Source organism: Chiloscyllium plagiosum, unplaced genomic scaffold (assembly GCF_037043375.1).
Source record: "Chiloscyllium plagiosum isolate Xiang-an unplaced genomic scaffold, Cpla_swu_hap1 HiC_scaffold_3, whole genome shotgun sequence".
Classification (NCBI taxonomy): domain Eukaryota; kingdom Metazoa; phylum Chordata; class Chondrichthyes; order Orectolobiformes; family Hemiscylliidae; genus Chiloscyllium; species Chiloscyllium plagiosum.
In genome coordinates, this window is record NW_028270141.1 from 62,802,768 (window position 1) to 62,824,910 (window position 22,143).

Here is a 22,143-nt window from a genome sequence, read left to right on the forward strand (position 1 = left end):
TGTTGGACTGGGGTGTAAAAAGTTAAAAATCCACACAACACCAGGTTATAGTCCAACAGGTTTAATTGGAAGCACTAGCTTTCGGAGCGCTGCTCCTTCATCAGGTGGTTGTGGAGTACACAATTGTAAGACACAGAATTTATAGCAATTTATAAGGAGGACGTGTTAGCAATTCTGGAAAGTATGAAGATGGGTAAGTCCCCTGAGCCGAATGGGATTTATCCTAGGATTCTCTAAGAAGCTAGTGAGGAGATTGCAGAACTTTGGCTATGATCTTTACGTCATCATTGTCTACAAGAATAGTGCCAGATGATTGTAGGATAGCAAATGTTGTTCCTTTGTTCAAACAGGGGGGCAGAGGCAACCCTGGTAATTATAGACCAGTGAACTTCACTTTGGTTATGGGTAAAGTCTTGTAAACGATTATAAGAGATAGGATTTATAATCATCTAGAGAGGAATAAGTTGATTGGGATTGTCAACATGGTTTTGTGAAGAGTAGGTTGTGCCTCACAAGCCTTATTGAATTCTTTGAGATGGTGACCAAACAGGTGGATGATGGCAAAGCGGTTGATGTGGTGTATATGGATTTCAGTAAAGCATTTAATAAAGTTCCCCACTGTAGGCTATTGCAGAAAATTCAGAAGCATGGGATTGAGGGTGATTTAATGGTTTGGATCAGAAATTGGCTAGCTGTAAGAAGACAGAGGATGGTGGTTGATGGGAAATGTTCATCCTGGAGTTCAGTTGCTATTGTGTACTGTAAGGATCTGTTTTGGGGTCACTGCTGTTTGTCATTTTTTATAAATGACCTGTATGTGGGCAGAGAAGGATGGGTTAATAAATTTGCACTTGACACTAAAGTTGGTGGAGTTTTGGATAGTGTGGAAGGATGTTGCAGGTTACAGAGGGCTAGATAAGCTGCAAATGGAGTTTAATGTGGAAAAGTATGAGGTGATTTACTTCAGAAAGAGTAACAGGAATACAGAGTACCAGGCTAATGTAGTGTGGATGAGCAGAGAGATCTCGGTGTCCATGTACATAAATCCCTGAAATTTGCCATCTAGGTTGATAGGGTTGTTAAGATAGCATATGGTGTGTTAGCTTTTATTAGCTGAGGGATTGAGTTTCGGAGCCATGAGGTCATGTGGCAGCTATACAAAACTCTGGTGTGGCTGCACTTGGAGTATTGCGTACACTTCTGGTCACCGCATTATAGGAAGGATGTGGAATCATTGGAAAGGGTGCAGAGGAGATTTACTGGGACGTTGCCTGGTATGGAGGAAGGTCTTATGAAGAAAGGCTGAGGGATTTGAAGTTGTTTTCTTTAGAGAGAAAAAGGTTAAGAGGTGACTTAATACAGGCATACAATATGATCAGAGAATTAGATAACGTGGACAATGAGAGCCTTTTTCCTTGGATGGTGCTGGCTAGCACAAGGCGACATAGCTTTAAATTGAGGGGTGATAGATATAGGACAAATGTCAGAGTAGTTTCTTTACTCTGAGAGAAGTAACGCTGTGGACTGCCCAGCCTGCAACAGTAGTACACTTGCCAACTCTCAGGGTACTTTAAGAGTCATTGGATAAACATGTGGATGAAAGTGGAATAGTGTAGGTTAGATGGGCTTCAGATTTGTTTCACAGGTTGGCGCAACATTGAGGGCCGAAGGGCCTGTACTGCACTGTAATGTTCTATGTTATGCCCACTAAAACATTTAATACCTTATTTTTATTAATCCTAACTTGCTCTAGAACCTCACCATCCCAACTAAAATCTCCAGATACAATGTCTTTCTCCTCTGTGAATACAGATGAGAAATATTCATTTAAGAGCTCTCGTCATTCAAGACATCCTCTGACTCCTTGTATCGCTGTCCTATTGGTCTCTAATAGGTCCTACTGTTTCCTCATAATCTTCTTTTTCTTAATATACTTGTAAAATGGCTTGGGGTTTTTCTTAGTAATTTCTACCAAAAATATTTCATAGCCCCTCTTTGCCGTCCTACTTTCTTTTTTAAGCAGCCCCTATTCTGTCCTTACTCTTGAAGGGCCTCCGTGGTAGTGTTAAGGAAAAGCATCATGTAAACTAATATGTGATATTGGTCATATTTGTTATGTGTCAGATGTAATTAAAGTAGCAACAAACATACAATCTAACCTGTTAAAGTTTAGATTTGGTTGACATTATGGCCAGTAAATTACATACCTTGCCATGTTTTACATTTTAATGTGCAAGCTTTTTTTAAAATGGGCAAGAGGTAGGTCATGCTAAATTGCCCATAGTGTTAGGTGTATTAGTCAGGGCTGAAAATGTGTTGCTGGAAAAGCGCAGCAGGTCAGGCAGCATCCAAGGAGCAGAAGAATCGACGTTTCGGGCATGATCCCTTCTTCAGGAATCACCCCCACCCTCACTCCGGCCCATCACCCTCACCTTGACCTCTTTCCACCTATTGCATTTCCAACGCCCCTCCCCCAAGTCCCTCTTCCCTACCTTTTATCATAGCCTGCTGGACACACTTTCCTTATTTTAAAAACCGCCTCCCTGTATTGGTCAGGGGTAAATGTAGGGGAATGGGTCTGGATGGGTCACTCTTTGGAGGTTTGTTGTCGACTTGTTGTGTCAAATAGCCTGTTTCCACACTGTAGAGAATTAAATCAAATTTAAAAAAAAAGTGTATATTACAAAATCTGAGCATTTTGTTACAGTGCCCTCTTAGCTACCCTCTCTGTTAGGAGGTGTAAATAAAATTATTGCAGTCTGCTGTGAGGGTTTTCTCAGTGCAAGACACAGGGGAGACTATCCTCAGGCTAAGTATGCATTAAAGATGTTCTGTTTACTCATTTTCAGATGGTTCTTCAGAGAAATAACCCGCAAAGATGCTGAGAGGCAACTGTTAGCACCAGGCAATAAGTTAGGATCTTTTCTAATCCGAGCGAGTGAAACTAATAAAGGTTGGTGATATATGAATTTGCTTTATACAGACTGCATATGAAATTTTAATATGAGATTTACTTTGTATCAGATCTGTAATTGGTTCACAATAGAAAGCTATTTCTGAAAATACAGTGATAAAAGATTGTTCGTAAATTTCCTGTCAGCCATATTGATACTTCATTAGATAAAAATTCAAATTCTACCTTCAAGCTGTAATAAAAAAAAGGGCTTGAAACGTGCTGAATATTTCATCTCAGACTTTTCTCCGCAGTATTCTCTGATAATCTGTCTTTTGGGATTTAAAAAGTCTCACATTTTGCATCCCTTCGGGTTGAGATATGGAATTTTGAAACTGAGCATTTTGCAAGTGTGCCATAACTGGTGGAACGATTGTTTTAAGATTATGTAAATTCAATGTTTCAATTTTCTTTTGCCTTTATTGGTCTCCAAAAATGTTAAATATCACTCTGCTGTTATTTTAAGCAGTTCAAATAGTCTGGCTGATTTTGCATTTCCATTACATCTGAGTCACATCTCACCCAATTTACTCCCCTCGCAAAATAGTGATCTCTCATGAAATGATGGCAGGACTTCTGGATTTGGGTTCTGTCTGCCATTTTTAAAGAATCTCCCTGAAAATCTGGCTTTATATTTCAAAAGTACTTTAAAAATGCTTAAATGATTTAAAAAAGGGGAAATGTATAAGACAAGCTTTGTTTTATTATATTTAACTCACTAACAGTTTTACTATCTCTTTCACTACCATGTACAGGTGGCTTTTCACTTTCTATCAAGGATTGTGACTCGAAACATGGTGATATAGTAAAACACTACAAGATTAGAACCCTTGACACCGGTGGTTATTATATCACTCCCAGAGTCACATTCCCAAATTTACAAAAACTTGTTTCCTATTATTCAAGTAAGTATGTCAGCCATTAATGCAAGAATTTCATTCTGATTCTATCAGCCTGCTCTTATTGATTGATCTCTTATGCCATATCTTCAGAAAATTCAGATGGTTTGTGCCAACGTCTGACTAAACCATGCCCAATGCTCACTCCTCAGAAGCCATGGTGGCCTGATGAGTGGGAAATACCAAGAGAATCCTTGACAATGTTAACTAAACTGGGTGCTGGACAGTTTGGAGAAGTCTGGATGGGTAAGTTTTCAATTATTTATTCATGTGATTCAGGTGTCACTGGCTTGGCCTAGTTCTTATTTATTGCCTATCCCTAATTGCCTTTGGGAAGGTGTTGAGGAATTTCATTCTTGAACTGCTGTGGTCCACGTAGTTTCGGTACACCCACAGTGCTCTTAGAATGGGAATTCCAGGATTTTGACGCAGCAGCAGTGGAGGGATGGCAATATAACTCCAAGTCAGGATGGTATGCAGTAGGAAAGGGAACTTGCAGATGATGATGGTTTTGTGCAGCTGCCACTGTTCTCTTTCTGAATGGTAGTGGTCTTAAATTTAGAAGATGTGTCAAAGAAACCTGAGTAAATTACTGTAGTGTCTTCTTGAAGCTGGTACACATTGCAACCTCTGTGCCTTACAGGTGCAGGGAGTGAATGTTAAGGTGATGGATGAGATGGCAGTTAAGTGGACTGATTTGTTCTGGGGAGTGTAGAGCTCTCTGAGTATTGCTGAAGTTGCATCTGCCCAGGCCAATATTCACATGACCCATACCTTCAATATGCTTTACTGAATAGCAAAGTTCCAGTTATCTCAGTTGGCTGGATGGCTCATTTGCAATGCAGAGTGCTGCCAAAAGTGTGGGAGCAATTCCTGCACCAGTTGAGGTTACCATGAAAGACTTCTTCTCAACCTCTCCCCTTGTCTTAGGCATGGTGACCTTTAGCTTAAACCATCATCAGTCATCTCTCTCTCATGAGAAGTAACTCTATGATCTGGTAAAATTATCGTGACTTTACCTTTAAAGGGGGAACTTTATGTATTTGAAGCTCCATTGTTTTCACATACACTAACCAGGAATTTTATGAGAACTGCTACCTAATCCATTGCTGTGAGATAATAAACATGTTGATATCATTCCGACACAACAACGCCTCCGTAATGCAAACTCATGTAAATGTGCAGGAAATAATAGTGTGGCAGAAACTTGTTCAAAGTATTCTGCAGGCACACTGTAGTGGAAATTGATTCAAATTATTTTATTTGCTGTTTGTTGCCAAAGCATTCAATAGAAACATAGTTACACTCCTTTGTTTATAGATAAATCCATTCATCTATTGAAATGTAAGTTAAGAGTTATTCAAAACTAAAAGCAATAAGTGTTGGAAACATATAGCAGGTTTGGCTGTATTTGTGGGGAGGGAAAAATAGTTAATACTTCAAGTCCAATGTATCTAAGATGTGAACTTTGATGTCTCACTACAGATATAACCAGCCTGATTGAGTTTTACCAGCCATTGACTGTTTTTATTTCAGATCTTTAGCATCCATCCGTTGCAATATAAATACAGCACAAATCGTACCTAGAGATATGAATATCATTCCGCTTCACTTCACAATTGCATGAGTCTAGATACTAATTTCCATTTTTGCATAGAACTATTTTAAATATTTAGCATAGAAGCTGGCCCAACCAGTTGCTGCAATATAACCAGCTCCTCCTATACTTATTTATCGAACTCTGTTCACATAACCCTCCATTTCTTTCACAGTGGATGCCCTGTTGTACTGCCAAGAGACCACATCAATCCCTCAGCTAGGCTTTGGCCTCTGAATAGGGATGCCCACATGCCAGTCAATCACAGGAGAGTGCCCTTAACAGGCTCTTTAGGACTAAATGTCAATCTGTTGTCTGTGGGTGAATAGCCATGAGGCAGGAAAATGATGGCAAATTGTCAAGTTGTCCAGCAGTGAGAATTTGCAGCCCTACAACCCTTCAAAAATCTTTGCCATGGTGTTGGAATGTTTTTACTTCACTCTCAGTTGAAAGTTAGCTTGTTCGTAAGTGGCACTAAGCTGAGTTATATTGATTCCCCGGAGACATCTTGGTGCCACAGGTTAGTGATGCATATCCTGTGTTGTGCCACTTCCAGAGAGAAATTTCTTGCCCAAAGAATCTGAAACAGAGTGACCAAAGTCAGCAATTTCATGCACATTTAGGAATCCATGTAATCTCATTGTCCACAAGTCCCATACATTGTAGTCCTGATATGATATGAAATTCTGTTGTCCCACCTCTTGTCCTTTTTATTTTTTGTCCACTGATGACCTGAATCAAAATTAGGTACACAGCTTTGTTTTTGAAAAAAAAGCTTACTGTTTAACTCCCCCAATTTCCTCAACCGCTCATCTCATGTTAGCATCGCTGGTGTGAAACCACATCTATTTTTATATTTATGGTGTGAAAGCACTTTTAGGCTTCTTGTTAAGTATAGGTTTGGACCCTACTTCTCAACACAGAAGTAAGTTTGCTGATGACCTCAGGGCAACATCATTAATTTCAAATTTCAAAAATGGAATCTGTTGGCTGAATTTTGTCGGCCACTTGCAGCTGGGTAAATGTCAATCTGTAAAATAGGGAGCTGTATCATTGGTGCTGTACCATTGATGCCCACCCAGCCATGATTTCATGGACTGAGCAAGTGTTGAGTTGTTAATTCTCTTCTGTCACAGCTACACAAGTGACAAGAGAAAAAAAACTCTTGTCTATTTATCTGCTCTGATGCCAATTAGATCAAGGCTGAAGTTAACTAATATGCAACAGTTTGTCGCTGCAGTTTAATACTGCACTCAGAACCACAGAAGTATTATGATGATGTAGGGGGCCAATTGATTTATCGTGCCCACTCTGGGTCATTAAATAAGCATCATCTAGTGCCAATCCCCTTGCACATTCTTTTTTAACCAAATAATTGTTCAATTCCCTCTTGAATACTTCCCTCTCAAGAATTCCCCCTCCGTTAAATTGCCTCCAGATAGTGCATTCCATACTCTAAGTGAAAAAGACTTTCCTTGCTTCACCTTGCTCTATTTACAATTCAAATCGATGCCCTTTTCTTCTTGTTCTGTTCATGAGCAGAAACAGTTTCTCCCTATTTACGGTATCTATCCAGGCTGCTGCTGATTTTGAATGAATGATTTTGAATAATGACCTTGTCGAGCTGTGGAACAATTCAGGTTCTTAAACTGTGAAATTAAACTTGTGGAATAAGATAATGGTTCTGAATGGATAACTGCTAATATTACATGGGGGTCCACACATTTCATTGATGTCTCACCGTCTATGGATAGAGACAAAGTGTTCTGCTCTATCTTTTGGAAAGAGCAGATGCATCTATCAAAACTGGTTGTATTATTGCTATCATGCAATAAACCTTCTTGGTGCCTCAGAGCTGTATGTCTTCTGTAGATAATTTGTGGTGATGTATCCTTTACCACAAATCACTAGCTAGGCCCAAGACAAAACACACCCAAGGAAGGATTGGTGGCAGTAAACTACCTCAAACAACCCTTAAGAGGTATTACATGCTAATAAATGTGGTGAAAAGCACAAAGTGTGAGGAGTTGACCTCAAGGCAAATACCCCAAATGGGACAAGTCTACACTCTCAGGCTGATGTAAAAGGTGTCACAGCGCTTTTGAAAAATGAACAAAATGTTCACCCTGGTGTCATGGCCAATATTTATCCCTCAATTAACATTACTAAATAAAGTTATTTAAACATTAACTGATATTTGTTGTCTTGCCATGTGCGTGTTCATAGTTGTGTTTCTTACAGTGTAACATTGACAGCACTTAAAATTGCTTAATTGGTCATGAAGCACTTTGAAATATCCTGAAGTACTGAAAAACATTGTATATATGCAGGCTAAATTCAAGCAGGATATATGCATTGCCAAGAGTAACAAACTCAGATTGAGCAAATACTACTGTAAATAAATTAAAAACATGAGATTGAGGAAATTTGGCCGATATAAATCCTGCAAAGAGAAAGAAAAGATTCACCAGGATAGATTTCATAAGTACAGGACATATCTGAAGGTTGTTAAGGGGAGCAATTTTAGAGACTACCTTCCATGGTTTAAAATTTAAGCAAAACCTGGCAGCTAATTGGTGCATTCACCATGGCAACATCTCTACCAATCAGAATCTATTTGCAAACCAATGTACACTGTTCCCTCATGCAGTATGTTGTTTTCCCATTGAATTGTTATTCTTGTGAACTGTCCTGATGATTTTATGACAAAACGTTTTGACAAAATATGTCTCTTCTCAGCAATAATCAAGTATTGTCAAATAACCACTCTGTACTTTTATATTAAATTCCCTTACAATAAATATTAACATTGTATATGCTTTCCCAATTATTTGCTATACCTGCATGCTAACATTTTTCGATTCATGCACTAAGTCACCTCAATTTCTCTGCATCTCAGAGCTCTGTAATCTCTCACCAAATAGATAGTAAGCTTATTTTATATTCTTCCTGCCAGAATGGACAAATATACATTTTCCCACTTGATACTCCCAAAATCATTTTCTATAAGACCAATGCTCACTGTTTTCATCTTCTTTAAAATATGTACACAAACTCTGACTTTTTTGATTTGGAGATGCCGGTGTTGGACTGGGATGTACAAAGTTAAAAATCACACAACACCAGGTTATAGTCCAACAGGTTTGATTGGAAGCACTAGCTTTCGGAGCGTCGCTCCTTCATCAGGTGAAATTGGAGGACTCAATCCTAAGATACAGAATTTATAGCAAAAATTTACAGTGTGATGTAACTGAAATTTATACATTGAAAAATACCTTGATTGTCTGCTGAGTCTTTCTCAACAGACTCAACAGACAATCAAGGTATTTTTCAATGTATAATTTCAGTTACATCACACTGTAAATTTTTGCTATAAATTCTGTATCTTAGGATTGAGTCCTCCACTATCACCTGATGAAGGAGCAACGCTCCGAAAGCTAGTGTTCTTCCAATTAAACATGTTGGACTATAACCTGGTGTTGTGTGATTTTTAACTTTCTGACTTTTTTATAATTCTGGAAAGTTTACTTTCCGTTTTATTAATCTATTTATCTTCTGCTGCTGTTCTTTTTCTATTCTGTCCAACCCTTTGCCTTTCAACCCATCTTTGAGCAAGTGTGAGCTTCTTTAATGTTTGTGTTGTCTTTCATTTTTTTTGTGAACCGTAGATGGTGCGTTTTATCCTTGGAATATTCCTTTGTTGTTGAAAATGATCTATTCTACGTTCTGAAACATCCCTTAAGTGTCTGCTACTGAATTTCTATTGGTATATCCCTTAATGTAATTTTTCAGTTAACTTTAGCTTTGTTTTCATGCTATCATAATTGTCTTTATCTAAAGTATTAGTCTTAATATTTAATCATCGTAGGATCACTGCTTCCTAGAGGTACTCTCACTGTGAGGTCATCAATTAATCCTACTTCATTACATAATACTAGTCTGGTCAGCTGTTTTAAAAAAATAAAATGAAAACATTCTATGAACGTATCTACAGGTGACCTTTTCTCGTCTAATTTATCCAGTCTATATATTGATTAAGACGGCCTGATTATTTGCTCTGCACTACCATTTTTCTCCCTTCGTACTCTTTTGTGTGGTTACTGTTAGCAGCCTTGTGCATCACTCCTAATAGGCAAGGGAATCCTTTATTATTTTTATCTCTCACTGACCACTTCTATATTCTGGTTTCCTGAATTAGGTCATTCCCATCTATTGCACCAATATGGTAATTCATTAACAGAGCCACTCATTCGCCTTCACTAACTTTCTGTTCCTGTATTTTTGATTTGGAGATGCCGGTGTTGGACTGGGGTGTACAAAGTTAAAAATCACACAACATCAGGTTATAGTCCAGCAGGTTTAATTGGAAGCACACTAGCTTCCAGAATTATAAAAAAGTCAGGTGAAGGAGCGTCGCTCCGAAAGCTAGCGTGCTTCCAATTAAACCTGTTGGACTATAACCTGGTGTTGTGTGATTTTTAACTTTGTTCTTGTAAAATGCATTGTACCAATCAAAATTTGGTTCCCAAACTATGCTATTCTGCAGTCAGGTCTTCATAATGGTTATCCAATTATACTTATTTAAGCTTAAAATTTCTACTTGTGATATCAGATTATCTGTTTTAATCAGAATGCTACATGCATTCAGATAGCCTTTAATTTTGTCCTCTTATACTTTTTGTAATCTCCCAACTTTACCTGATGATTTACTCTTAGTCATAACTCCTTGAAAGTGGAGTCGCTGATAGGTAGGATAGTGAAGAAGGCGTTTGGGTGTGCTTTCCTTTATCGGTCAGAGTATTGAGTACAGGAGTTGGGAGGTCATGTTGCGGCTGTACAGGACATTGGTTAGGCCACTGTTGGAGTATTGCATGCAATTCTGGTCTCCTTCCTATCGGAAAGATGTTTTGAAACTTGAAAGGGTTCAGAAAAGATTTACAAGGATGTTGCCCTGGTTGGAGAATTTGAGCTATAGGGAGAGGCTGAAGAGGCTGGGGCTGTTTTCCCTGGAGCATTGGAGGCTGCGGGGTGACCTTATAGATGTTAACAAAATTATGAGGGGCATGGATAGGATAAATAGACAAAGTCTTTTCCCTGGGGTTGGGGAGTCCAGAATTAGAGGGCATAGATTTAGGGTGAGAGGGGAAAGATATAAAAGAGACCTAAGGGGCAACTTTTTCACACAGAGGGTGGTACGTGTATGGAACGAGCTGCCAGAGGATGTGGTGGAGGCTGGTACAATTGCAACATTTAAGAGGCAGTTGGATGGGTATTTGAATAGGAGGGGTTTGGAGGGATATTGGCGGGTGCTGGCAGGTGGGACTAGATTGGGTTGGGATATCTGGTCGGCATGGACAGGTTGGACCGAAGGGTTTGTTTCTGTACATCTCTATGACTCTATGTCCTCTTCATCCCTTTCTGTTATAGACTGTTTATCATTTCACATTTTAATACCTTTCACTCTGGCTTTGGCTCTATTCTTTGATTTACTACATCTTCCCAAGTTTGCTCCACTGCACACACTATTTAGTTTAAAGCATTCTCTACTTCCCTAGATATGTGGCTTGCTAGATCACTGGCACTAGCACCATTCAGGTGTAGGATGTTCCCAATGATACTAATCTGATTTTTCCCAGTACTAGCGCCACTGCTTCATGAATCAAGTCAGTGGTGAATAAATTAATTCTTTCTCACAGCAAACACTGGAAGTAATTTCACCAATGTACACTTCTGCCTTCAACCACTGGGATTACCTATTGTCAATCATGGCATGCTCTTTCCATGAAATTTACCAGTGAATGGGGCTTCCTGCTGGAAAGATTTAAATTGGGTATTGAGATAGGGAAACTGTAAAATTGTAACATTGAAACTTAAAATGTAAAAAAAAGACTGTTGAATATCAAGGCCATTGTTTCACCACAAGCCCTGTTTGCAATTATTCATTCAGAATCTCTGATGCTGTTTATTAACAAAAGTTTGGCATGTGCAGAGTATCTTGGTAACTAATAGTCACAGGTGTGGTATGTAGATTGCTGACTATTTGGCTTATTGAGAGGATATATTAGCTGATGTGGGAGGGTTGTTGACCTCCTTTTCAGAATTAGCTTTAGTAAAGTTTTGGATGAGTGACTCTAAAAGAAATAAATTAACATAAGAAACTTAAAAATATTTAGGGCATTAAAAATGATCATTTTGATTTGACGTCATTATTTGCCCATATAATGCATTTACTTCAGAAATTGAGTGACTAATAGGTTCCTCCCTTTTATAAGAAGGTCAGTTCCGCCTACCTCTAACTGACATAAATACAATTTTGACCCACTTTCTTGCTGTACCATATCTATCTGTTGGATAGTAATCTAGTTTTCCTATTTGACCTTGAACTTTTGACCCAATACCCTCTCCATCATCAAATTGCCTACTTCTACCTCTGCAGTGTTGCTCACCACTACACTGTGGAAACAGGCCCTTTGGCCTAAAAAGTCCACACTGACGCTCCAAAGAGTAACCCACCCATACCCCTAATTTATTACTCTTCATTTACCTTTGACTAATGCATCTATCCTACACATCCATGAACACTGTGGGCAATTTAGCATGGCCAATTCACCTAACCTGCACATCTTTGGATTGTGAGAAGAAACCAGAACACCCGGAGGAAACCCACACAGACACGGGGAGAACATGCAAACTCCACACAGACGGTTGTCCAAAACTGGAATTGAACCCGTGTCTCTGGCGCTCTGAGGCAGCAATGCTAAACAATGAGCAACCGTGCAACTCCACAACATGGACTATGGAGACACAACAATATTAGATGGTGTCTGTTAACAGAGTACCATAATCTTTGGTGTTTGCTAATGTTTCATTGTGTAGGAGATTGGGAGAAACAGCATAATTTTTCTTAATGTTCTGGAAAAGTTATCACTATAGAATCATAGACCCAGTCATAGCAACGAAGGAAACAATTCTGCCCATCAACTGTCACCAATTCTCTTTAACAGCAATTTAGCTCATCTCATTTCCTGTTCTTCCTATAGCCTTGGATTTTCTTTGCCCTTCAGGTACTCATTTAAAAATATGATGAGTGTCAAAAGCCATTATTGAATCAGCCTCCATCACACCATTAGGCAGACAAAAAATGAACAGCTATCAGCCATTCAACCCCTCAAGCATGTTCTGCCATTCAATTAGAATAGTTCCTGATAAGCTATGATTCTCTTGCCTCACAAGGTCTATTTACCCTTTAATTTTAAAATATCCAGTTTATGAGACAGAAAAGTCACACAGCCCCCGTGACCACAAATTCGCTTTGACTCTGGCTTGCAAGGGCAACTCCTATTTATTAAACAGTGCCACATAGTTCATATATGACAGGAAACATCCTTTCCACATCCACCATGTCAAGATGCTCAGGGTTTTATACACAAATTACTCACTTGGAAACTCAGACATACTGTCTACATCTACCAATAGGAGTTCAGTTTGGTCCCTAATCTGCCCATTCCTCCTTTTGTTGTTTTTTTCACTATTAAGTTGCTTACAGAAGACTTTTGGATTCTTTTTATATTAGCTAACAGTCTATTTTCATACTCTGAGTCCCTTTTATTGCTTATTCTACATTCCCCCTGAATTGTCTTTATTGAGCTTGATTCTTGGTTTATCAGCCTGACCTAAGCCATTCTGCTATTTTTCTCATGCACCTTGTTCTCTATAACAATTATTATCTTCAGAGCTCTGATCCAAATCTGTTTTCATTGGTTGAAATTGGCCCTGCTGCAATTAAGTCTATTTACTCTGGATTGCTTCTTTCTTTTTCCAGCTAATCAAAATCTTCAGATATTATGATTGCAATTTCAAAATATTACTGTATTGACATTTGACCCACTCAATGCTCCTCATTCACCAGGAGCAGATCCAACAATGTCTCTTCCTTCATGAACTAAAAAAACTGATCAAGAAATGTCTCCTTAATATACCTGAAAAGATCCTCCTTACCTCTGCATTTACTCTATTACTATTATTGGTCAATAGAAGTCCCCACTTATCACTGTACTGTTGCTTTACACCTCTGTGTTTCCCCAGCACACCCTCTTCTCTATATATTTCTCACTAGTTGTTGCCCTATAGAATACAGCCAGTAGGACACTACCTAGATTGTTCTCGGTTGTGAAAGCTGATCAGGAAAACCCAACATAGGAATTCCCAATTGTTGCTCTATCAGTGGATGCTAGTCCGCAGAACATAGGGTGGCACGGTGGCACAGTTTGGGTGGCACGGTGGCACAGTGGTTAGCACTGTTGCCTCACAGCGCCAGAGACCCGGGTTCAATTCCCTCCTCAGGAGACTGACTGTGGAGTTTACACATTCTCCCCGTGTCTGTGTGGGTTTCCTCCGGATGCTCTGGTTTCCTCCCACAGTCCAAAAATGTGCAAGTTAGGTGAATTGGCCATGCTAAATTGCCCATAGCATTAGGTGAAGGGGTAAATGTCTGGGTGGGTTGCGCTTCGGTGGGTTGGTGTGGACTTGTTGGGCCAAAGGGCCTGTTTCCACACTGTAAGTAATCTAATCTAATTCAGAACAGTTCTGTACAGCACAAGAACAGGTCATTCGCCTGTTATCATTTGCTGTGCTGACCATGACTCATTTCTAAACTAATTCCATCTGTCTGGACTTGGTCTGTAATCCACTATCTCATCTTCGTTTTACTTTCCCCCTCTCAATTTAAACCTTTGTCCCTAATATTTGATATTTGTGTCCGGGAGATAAAAGTCATTGACTATTCATGCCCTATTCATGACACTCATAATTTTATATACTTCTACCAGGTCAGATCTGAATGAATTTGATAGTCTCATTAAAAGTACATCGTTTGGATAGATAGTACTTGAAATAGAAAAGTTAGATTGATGTGATTGCAGGTAAGGGAGTGGGTAAGATATGATATGTCAAGCTTTTTCAATAACTCATGATGCTGTGAATATATAATTGCTGCTGGGCTTTTGATTATTGTAACTTTGATGATAAACTTGGAAAAAAAAACTTAAACAACAATTAAACAACTGAGAGGAGAGAAAAAAAAACAATGATCAGTCCTTATGTAGCTGATTATTTGACCATTTAAAAAAATACGCTTATATATTAATGTTGTGCTGGTATTGATCTCATTTCCTGTTTTTAGAGAGTTTGGTAGATTTTCTTCAGAACATATTTAGAAATACATGAGTGCAAAAGCCACAAGCTCTGCTTACAAGTAATGGTGTTCAGCTTATCTGGTTAGTGGTTTATTCAAGTATTTCCATGGTACATATGAAATGGAGAGCACAACCACTTATCAAGTTAGCAGAGGGCTTCAACAACAAAGTTTGTTGTCATCAGTCTTTTAAATGTTGTAATTATGCCCTAATCCACTACTTCCTCAGGAATTTCATTCCACACACGAACCACCGCCTGTGTAAGGTTAACATGTTTCATGTTGCCATGGGACAGAAGATAAAGGAATTATCTCATGTTAAAAATATGCCCATTTGTCTTGAAATCACCCACCCTAGGGAAAAGATACCTGCTATTCACTTTATCTATATCCCTCATAAGTTCTGTAAGGTCACCCCTCAACCTCCTAAGCTCCAGTGAAAAAAATGTCCTAGCCTATCCAGCCTCTTCTTATCACTCAAACCCTCTATTCCCGCCAATATCATGTTAAATCTCTTCTGAACCCTCCCCCAGCTTAAAAAATCCCACCTATGTAACAAGGCAATCAGAACTAGAGCATTACTTCAGAAGAGGCCTCACCAACATCTTGTACAATCTCAACATAATGTCCCAAGTCATTTACCTAAAGGTCTGACCAATAAAGGCAAGCATGCTAAATGCCTTCTTAACCACCTTATCTATATGTGACACAAACGTCAAAGAATTATGTACCTGAACCTCAAGGCCTCTCTGTTCTACACTACCCAAGGCCCTACCCTTGTTTGTTTTACCAAAATGCAATGCATTCACATTTATCCAAATTTATTTCCACCCACCACTCTTCAGTCCATTGACCCAATTGATCAAGATTTTGTTGTAATCTTAGATAACCTTCTTCACAGTTCACTGTATCAATTTTAATATCATCTGCAAACTTACAAGCTTTTAGAGGAAACAAATACATATATAGGAGCTCCATAACATTCTTGTAATAGTGCCTGACCCAATGTAGTGTACCAATTGATATCATTGATTAAACCTTCTTGTTATTACTGTATAGTAGTATATCCTCTCTCACTAATGACTAGATCTGTCCAAGACAAAACAAAGAAAAAGGAGGATTAATGGCAATGAAGCTGGTACAACATATTAGTAGAGGTGGCAAATGCCACAAAGTACCAAAGTGATCATCTGGCACAATATCACAGGCGGGGGCATGAGGTGGGTTTGTTTTAGCATTGACGAGGAATGGGTGAGAGTTGAGGGAAATTTGTTGTTATTATTTTATATCCATGACAACGTGCAAGGTGATGGAGTGGGCCAGTTCAAACAGCCACTTCTGCATCCATCAGTCCCTGTGACTTCTTTTAAACTCTTTCCTGAGGCAGCAACCACAACTCCCATGAAGACTATGCCACCCAGAATGAGCATCTGAATCTCTGGAACAATTTCTTTCTCTAGATTGAATTTGTGAAGTGGGGATTGGCCTGATTGTACATTCCAGACAGAGGGGAAAAAACTGATTCCTCTGGAACCCTCCACAGCACTACTAGATGCACAGCATTTAGCATTGTGCAAGAGATAGGACTAATTAATGACATTGTAGTGAAGTGCCACTAGGTAGTTCTGAACATAATGTGAATGAAGTGCAAGAAAAATGGGGCCAAGCCTAATATTTTAATGCAATTATGAAAGCATGAATGAGAGCTGGCTAAACTGAACTTACAAGTTAGTGAATACATATATCAATAATAATACAGTGGCGGATATTTAAGGGTGTATTTTAGAATACACAGAATAGATACATTCCAATGAGAGAAAATTCTAAGAGGAAGACTCGCAATCCATGATTAACTCCAAAGAAAAATCAATCTTAAAGGAAAAACATATAATTACAAAAGAGAATTGTGTCAATTCAGAAGGTTGGTCAAAATCTCAAATACAGCAAATGATAACTTTAAAAAGGAAAGATTAGGATATGAGATAAACCTAGCTAGGAATATAAAAACAGATAGTAAGAGTTTCTAAAGATATTTTAAAAAGGAAAAGGTTAACAATGTGAGCATTGGCCCATGAAAATGAGTCTGGGGAATTAATAATGGAAAAAGAGACAATGACAGATGACTTGAACAGACATAGCAGACACAAACAAAACTGTAAATCGAGAAAAGGGAGAGAAGAATTCAAGAAAATTACAGTTACCAGGGAATTGGTATGGAACAAAATTTTGGCTTTGGGCAATATTTCTGCAGACCCTGGTGGACTTCACTTAAGATTTTTTTAAAAAGTGGTTAGTGAAGCACTTAATTCATTGGCTTTAATTTTTCAAAATTTCTTAGATTGAAGGAACCATTCGTTTAATAATGAATGTAAGTCCTTTATTAAATAAAAGGAGACAGAAAGCAGGCAACAATAGGCCAGTTAGCTTAACATCTATCATGGGGAAGATGATATCAATAAAATTTTAGTAGAACCTTTGGATAAGTCCAAGTTTATCAGACAGAGTCAATATTACTTAAATGTGATCTCTCTTCCAGAAAACAATCTGTTGGATTTCTTTGAGGAGGTATATGTGCTGTGTGGTTAAAGGGGAACTGGTGGATGTGCTGTACTTAAATTTGCAGAAGGTATTTGATAAGCTATCACGTTGAAAGTTATTATAGAAAATGAAAGCACATGGTGTAGAGGGCAATATATTGGTATAGGTAGAATTTAGCTCTTTAACAGGAAATCGAAAAAATGTCCAAATGGGTCTTTTTTTTTTCATTGGCAGCGTGTAATGAGTGGTGTGCCACAGGGATAACTGCTGGCATCTTAACTTTTCACAATGCATATCAATGACTTGGATGAAAAGGAGAAAGGTTATGTTGCTAACTTTCCTAATGACAGTAAGATAAATAGGAAACTAAGTTGTGAAGAGGGTGTAAAGAAGCTTAAAAGGATTATAGATAGGTTAAGTAAATGGGCAATGGTAAATGGAAATTGTGGAAAAATGTGAAATTGTTCGTTCTGGCAGGAAAAATAAAGAAACATAAGATCTAAATGGTGAAAGATTGCAGTGTTTTGAGATGCAGAGTGAACTGGATGTCTTTGCGCATGAATCACAAGAGGTGAGCATACAGGAACTGCATTTCAATAGGAATGTTATTCTTTATTATGAGGGAAATTGAATGCAAAAGTAGGGATATTATTTTGCAGTTCTACAAGGACATCTGGAGTACTGTGTAAAATATTAATCTCCTTATGTAAGGAAGTAAATTTGTTGTAAACTGTTTGAGAAAGCCTCCCAGATTAATATCTGGAATGAGTGGATTGTCTTTCAAGGAAGATTTGGACAGGTTGGTTTGTGGTCATAAAAGTTTGGGAGACTTGAGAGATAACCTGATTGAAATATAAAAGTTCCTGAGAGATCTTGGCAGGGTGGATGCAGAAAGGATGTTCAGTCCTGTCAGACAGTCTGGAATTAGGAATCACTGTTTAAAAGTAAGAGGGCATCCATTTAAGACAGAGGTAAGGATTAGTCTTTCTCATGGACTCTTGTGAGGTTTTGGAACTCTCTTCATCAAAAAACTGACTCTTTTCAACATAAAGGTAAGTAGTTTGATGATATTTGATGTAATTGTTGATATTCCTGTAGTAAAAGTTTAAAGTAGACGGTTGGACTGTAAAGTATTCATGGCAACTCATGGTCTTATTGAATGGTGGAGCTGGTATGAGGGACCAAATGGCTTACTCCTGTCCCTAAGTCATAAAAGTTTGTAGAAGATTGTGACCAAAAAATACTTGAATTGAATTTTCAGGACTGCATTTGTTTTTCAAATCCCAGGCCACTATAAGGACAATATCAAGGTTGCTATTAAAATGCTGAAGGAAGGTAGCATGTCTCCTGAGGCATTCTTGGATGAAGCCAACCTAATGAAGACACTTCGACATGACAAGCTGGTGCAGCTATATGCCGTTGTAACGAAAGAACCCATCTACATAGTGACAGAATATATGGCAAAAGGTATAGTGAAGATGCTGCTGCCTGATAACTAATCCAATTGCAACTGTGGAAGCATATTAATATGAATATAGCTATCATTTTTTGTATTAACTGTGATTTTCCTGATCTATGATATATTGATTAATTAACATATTTATTTTATGCACAGATTTGTAGCTGTACTTCATTGTAAATTGGAGTTAAATAAATTGTATGTTATTTCCCTGTCATTTTGCACAAAGCTATAGAAATGGGGTGGGATTTCTGTTGACCTGTTTAGGAACCAAATATTGGCACTAGATATAAGGCATGTGCCCTGAGAGATTTGAAAATGTGCCTCAAGCCTCTTTGATGCTTTTTAAAAATCTGTTCAGAGGTATTATTACACACCACTGGAACAGGTTGGACTTGAACCCAAGCCTTCTGGTTTAGGGATATGGACACTACCACAGTATCAGAAGAGGACCTTCTCTAGTTTTATTGAAAATATCTGGATGAACTATTGGCACCTCTCACACCTCCACAGCAAGTTTACTCACTTGCTATAGATAAATTTGGGGGCATTTTCCTCACTGGCAAAAGGAAGGGTATTGATGATCAACATTACTGTTGTGTCAGTGACGCACCTCAGGTTGAAACCAGTTTGAGGAAGCAGATGTAGAGCAGGATTTGCCATTTACAAATGTAAAGGTTTGGCTCCTGCAGTAGGTAGCTGACAGGTATAACAATCAAATGGCTTGACTCAGTATCTGGTCAAGTGTTTTTCAGGCATCCCATTGGATGGACTCCTTTTCCCAGAATTGACTTTTGTTGTGCATGATTTCTGCCACTGAAGTTCAATGAAGTCCAAATTTTGCTGCAATTTACTTTGCAATGAGTGTGAGTTCTACAATGTGTGCTCCAATTTTTGGTTACTTGCCAATATAGAACTTCTTACCTGAAAAAAATAGAATGAAGGTTTAACCTGTGGAGTGTGTTATTGATCCTGTGGCATTCTCTTCCTTGATTGCCACAGATGGTGACTCTAATATGATTTCACTGTGTGACTTATTCTACTGCAGGTAGTTTGCTCGACTTCTTAAAGACTGATGAAGGAAGTAAGCTTCAGCTAGTAAAATTAATTGACATGTCTGCACAGGTAAGTCTGCTGGAATTATGTTTTTACTATTGTTTCACTTTGCTCTATCACTGTGACCAGAACTGTAGAAAAGTGGGTGGCTCAAGTTGCACCCAGCCTAACCTGATTATTTTCTGCGCTTTCTTGGCAAACAGTGTGAACCCGGAATTTAAGATTCAATGTCTAGTTAATAGCTATGGACAAGAGATTTCAAGGAAGAGACATGGCAGCAACTATGATATAATGATACATCAAAGAAGGATGCTATTAGCTCATGACATTTCTGCCAGCTCCTGGTAGAGCTACTTCATTAATTCCTCTTCTTGGTTCTTTCACCCGAGGTCTGTAAGTTTTTATATCTAGATATTAATGTCACAAGAAATAGATGTCAGTGACAATATCTTCACTGGGAATTCTGCTGATCAATTGCATTGAGTTTGGTGAAAAGCTCAAATAAACTGCATTAGATTTAATAATGCAAGTGGTGACTGTTCCATTTCATGACAATCTGGTTGAATGCAGTAACGCTTGTTCATCAGTGGGTATAGTCACTAAATGGAATGAGTTTAAAAAGTCAAATATTAAATGAAAAAAGGAATGCAGTTGAGGAATCCATATCCACTCAGGTGAATTTAAGGGCTTTTGCCTGAAATATCGATTTTCCTGCTTCTCTGATGCTGCCTGACCTGCTGTGCTTTACAAGCACCACACTCATGACTCTGATAATTCCAGCATCTGCAGTAGTCACTTTCACCCAGGATACAGTGATGTCAGCCCCTGGATGCAAGGAGATTTTTTCCATGATGCCTTCTTGGTATGTAGCCTCTGCATGACTATTAACATGTGATGGGCTAGAGATGGAACCCCTGGAAAGGCAGAAAGTCTATGGCTTAGCCCTTAGATTGTACACACAGAACTTTGGAACTGGCTTTCTTTCACCTAATAAAGTATTGTTATGACACGTGGTAAACCCTCCTGCTAATTTAAACCAGACACACAGAAAAAAAAACCAATTTTGTTCTTTAATTCCAAAAGAGAACATTAAACAACAACTATCTACAACTGTAAGCCTCTTTTGTCTTAATGATTTATCTACCTCCCACTCTATAACTATGTACTGGTCCGATAAAGCCCCTATTAAATTTACAGCAAATCAAGTTTCAAAACCAGCCAGCTGTGTCGATCATCCTCTGCAGATTTTCCCTGGGTTGTCTTTGGTTTTCTGCTGCAAAGATGTTTCATATGAAAAAGGTACCTTTCAGAGAGAATGATTTTGGATAGCTGTTATTCGATGGCAGAAAGTGCTTTTCCTCTGACTGTCAAAAATGCCTGCTTTTATACTCTAAAACATTGGATCATCTCATTGGTTGATGTTATCAAAACAGTAAATTTCAAATTTGATTGTGTTTTAGTATCTTGCTTCCCCCCTTAAAAAACAATGAACCATCATAATGAAAAGATGGCTTCTTTTTTTTCTATTCCTTAACCAAATTACCATGACATACATAGGACATTAATCTAAGTTCATAGTAACTTCTGTCCACACACACATAAAACATTTGTATCTAGTCAATCGCACCTGTAGTTTATTGGTTAAATCTGCGATAATGCACCTGCTTTTACATTCTTATGACCTACAACATGTACGATTTGGAAATTAAAAGTCTGTAACATAAGACTCCTATGAAATAATCTCACAGTCTTGCCTTTAAATCATTCTAAGAATGTAAGAGGAGTGTGATCCATGTACACAACCATCTCCGACACATTATTCATGACATAAACATTAAAATTTTGTAATTCTTTTTCAATTGTAGAGTATTTTCTCTGGTGGGTATTGAGTTTCTTTGAAAAGTAACTAACTGGTAGTTTGATTTCATCATCATCTTCCTGTTGCAGTACAGCTCCAACTCCTATGTCACTGGCATTGATTGCAACTTAGAAGGGTTTCAAAAGGTTTGGGGTCGCTAAAACTGGTACGGTGGTCAATACTGCTTTTAAATTGTCAAATGCCTCCTGGTATTGTTCTGTCCACAGAAACTTTGTGTTCTTCTTCAGCAAATCTGTTAATGGTGCCACCACACTGCTGAAGTTTGAAACAAACGTCAGGTAGAATCCGCTTAGTCGCAAAAATCGAAGCATCCCTTTCTTCAAGGTTGGTCGTGGAAATTCCTCAATGGCCTTCGTCTTTGTGTTTCTTAGGGTCACTCTTCCATGACCAAGAACATCACCTCTGCTTTTGCGAATTCAATAGACAATAGGTACAACAGTAGGCCATTCGGCCCTTCGAGCCAGCACCACCATTCATTATGATCATGGCTGATCATCCACACTCAGTATCTGTTCCTGCCTTATCCCCATAACCCTTTATTCCATGATCTTTAAAAGTTCTATCTATCT

General features: G+C 38.4%; 1 protein-coding gene across 3 annotated transcripts in view; it reads left to right on the plus strand.

The window, feature by feature from the left end:
- LOC122543725 (proto-oncogene tyrosine-protein kinase LCK) overlaps positions 1 to 22,143 on the plus strand; it is a 108,093-nt gene that overhangs the window by 63,089 nt on the left and 22,861 nt on the right. For all 3 annotated transcript variants that reach the window (XM_043682498.2, XM_043682499.2, XM_043682504.2), the window contains 5 exons: positions 2,850 to 2,953; positions 3,709 to 3,858; positions 3,946 to 4,098; positions 18,468 to 18,647; positions 19,688 to 19,764. In XM_043682498.2, coding sequence (XP_043538433.1) covers positions 2,850 to 2,953; positions 3,709 to 3,858; positions 3,946 to 4,098; positions 18,468 to 18,647; positions 19,688 to 19,764 — 664 coding nt within the window. The remainder of the gene's footprint in view (positions 1 to 2,849; positions 2,954 to 3,708; positions 3,859 to 3,945; positions 4,099 to 18,467; positions 18,648 to 19,687; positions 19,765 to 22,143) is intronic.